Source organism: Charadrius vociferus, unplaced genomic scaffold (genome assembly GCF_000708025.1).
Source record: "Charadrius vociferus isolate BGI_N301 unplaced genomic scaffold, ASM70802v2 scaffold2054, whole genome shotgun sequence".
In the NCBI taxonomy this organism is placed as follows: domain Eukaryota; kingdom Metazoa; phylum Chordata; class Aves; order Charadriiformes; family Charadriidae; genus Charadrius; species Charadrius vociferus.
Genome location: NW_009648174.1, coordinates 4,703 through 6,084, shown reverse-complemented (window position 1 = coordinate 6,084; position 1,382 = coordinate 4,703). Strand labels below are relative to the sequence as shown.

The 1,382-nt window shown below is 48.0% G+C and overlaps 1 protein-coding gene across 1 annotated transcript in view; it reads right to left on the bottom strand.

The window, feature by feature from the left end:
* Positions 1 to 1,198: 1,198 nt before the first annotated feature.
* RBM42 (RNA binding motif protein 42) overlaps positions 1,199 to 1,382 on the bottom strand; it is a 4,608-nt gene continuing 4,424 nt past the window's right edge. Inside the window, exon 3 of the mRNA XM_009884104.1 lies at positions 1,199 to 1,311. Within this exon, the coding sequence (XP_009882406.1) occupies positions 1,199 to 1,311 (113 nt within the window). The remainder of the gene's footprint in view (positions 1,312 to 1,382) is intronic.

Genomic DNA, 1,382 nt, shown 5'->3' with positions numbered 1-1,382 from the left:
GTGTAAACAAAGTAGGACCTACAATAATGACGTGTAAACAAAGTAGGACCTACAGTAATGGGGTGTAAACAAAGTAGGACCTACGTTAACAGGGTGTAAACAAAGTAGGACCTACAATAATGACGTGTAAACAAAGTAGGACCTACAGTAACGGGGTATAAACAAAGTGGGACCCACAATAATGATGTATAAATAAAGTAGGACCTACAGTAAGGACACGTAAACAAAGTAGGATCGATAATAATGATATGTAAACAAAGTAGGACCTACAGTAATGGGGTGTAAACAAAGTAAGACCTACGTTAACAGGGTGTAAACAAAGTAGGACCTACAATAATGACGTGTAAACAAAGTAGGACCTACAATAACGAGGTGTAAACAAAGCGGGACCTACAATAACGAGGTGTAAACAAAGCGGGACCTACAATAATGAGACCCCAAATGAAGTCAGGTGCTACAATAACCACACGTAAACAAAGGGGGTCCTACGATAACAAGAAGTAAATAAAGTAGGTCCTAGGATAATAATAAGTAAACAAAGTCGGGACCACGATAAAAACATGCAAATGAAGCGGGTCCTACCGTAAACAGCCCTGTAATTAAAGCCGCGCCCGCCCTAACGAGCCCCGAATGCGGTAGGACCTACAGTAAACGAACCCCCGACCCCACGTAAACAAAGGACCTACAACAACAGCGCGATAAGGTAGGTCCTACGGAAACGATGTGTAAATAAAGCGGATCCTCTGCTAATTAATGCATAAATAATTAGGTCCTGCAGTAATAAACCCCCGACGACACGTAAACAAAGGGGGTCTGACGATAAGAATAGGTAAATAAAGTAGGTCCTACCATAACAAGAGATAAATAAAGTAGGTCCTACGATAATAATAAGTAAACAAAGTCGCTCCTACGATAAAAACATGCAAATGAAGCGAAACGGCCCCGTAATTAAAGCCGCGCCCGCCCTAACGAGCCCCGAATGCGGTAGGACCTACAGTAAACGAACCCCCGCCCCCACGTAAACAAAGGGGGACCTACAAGAACCACACGTAAACAAAGCGGCACAGCCCCGCGGTACAAAGCCCCAAACAGCCTTTTCTGCCTCTCCCAGTGTTCCCAGTCCCTCCCAGTGCCTCCCAGCCCCCCCCCCACACCTCCCCTGCCCTCCCAGTACCCTCCCAGTGCTCCCAGTCCGGGGTTATCTCAATCCCAGTTTCTTCTTCTCCCGCTGTTTCCGCCGCACCACCTCCAGGTTTCGGTCCTTCCACATACTCTTACGCAGTTTGATGGGGCGGCTGCCCACGTACTTCCCTGCAGAGGGAGGGGAGGGGGGAACTGGTGGGACTGGGAGCACTGGGAGGCACTGGGGGGGGCACTGGGGG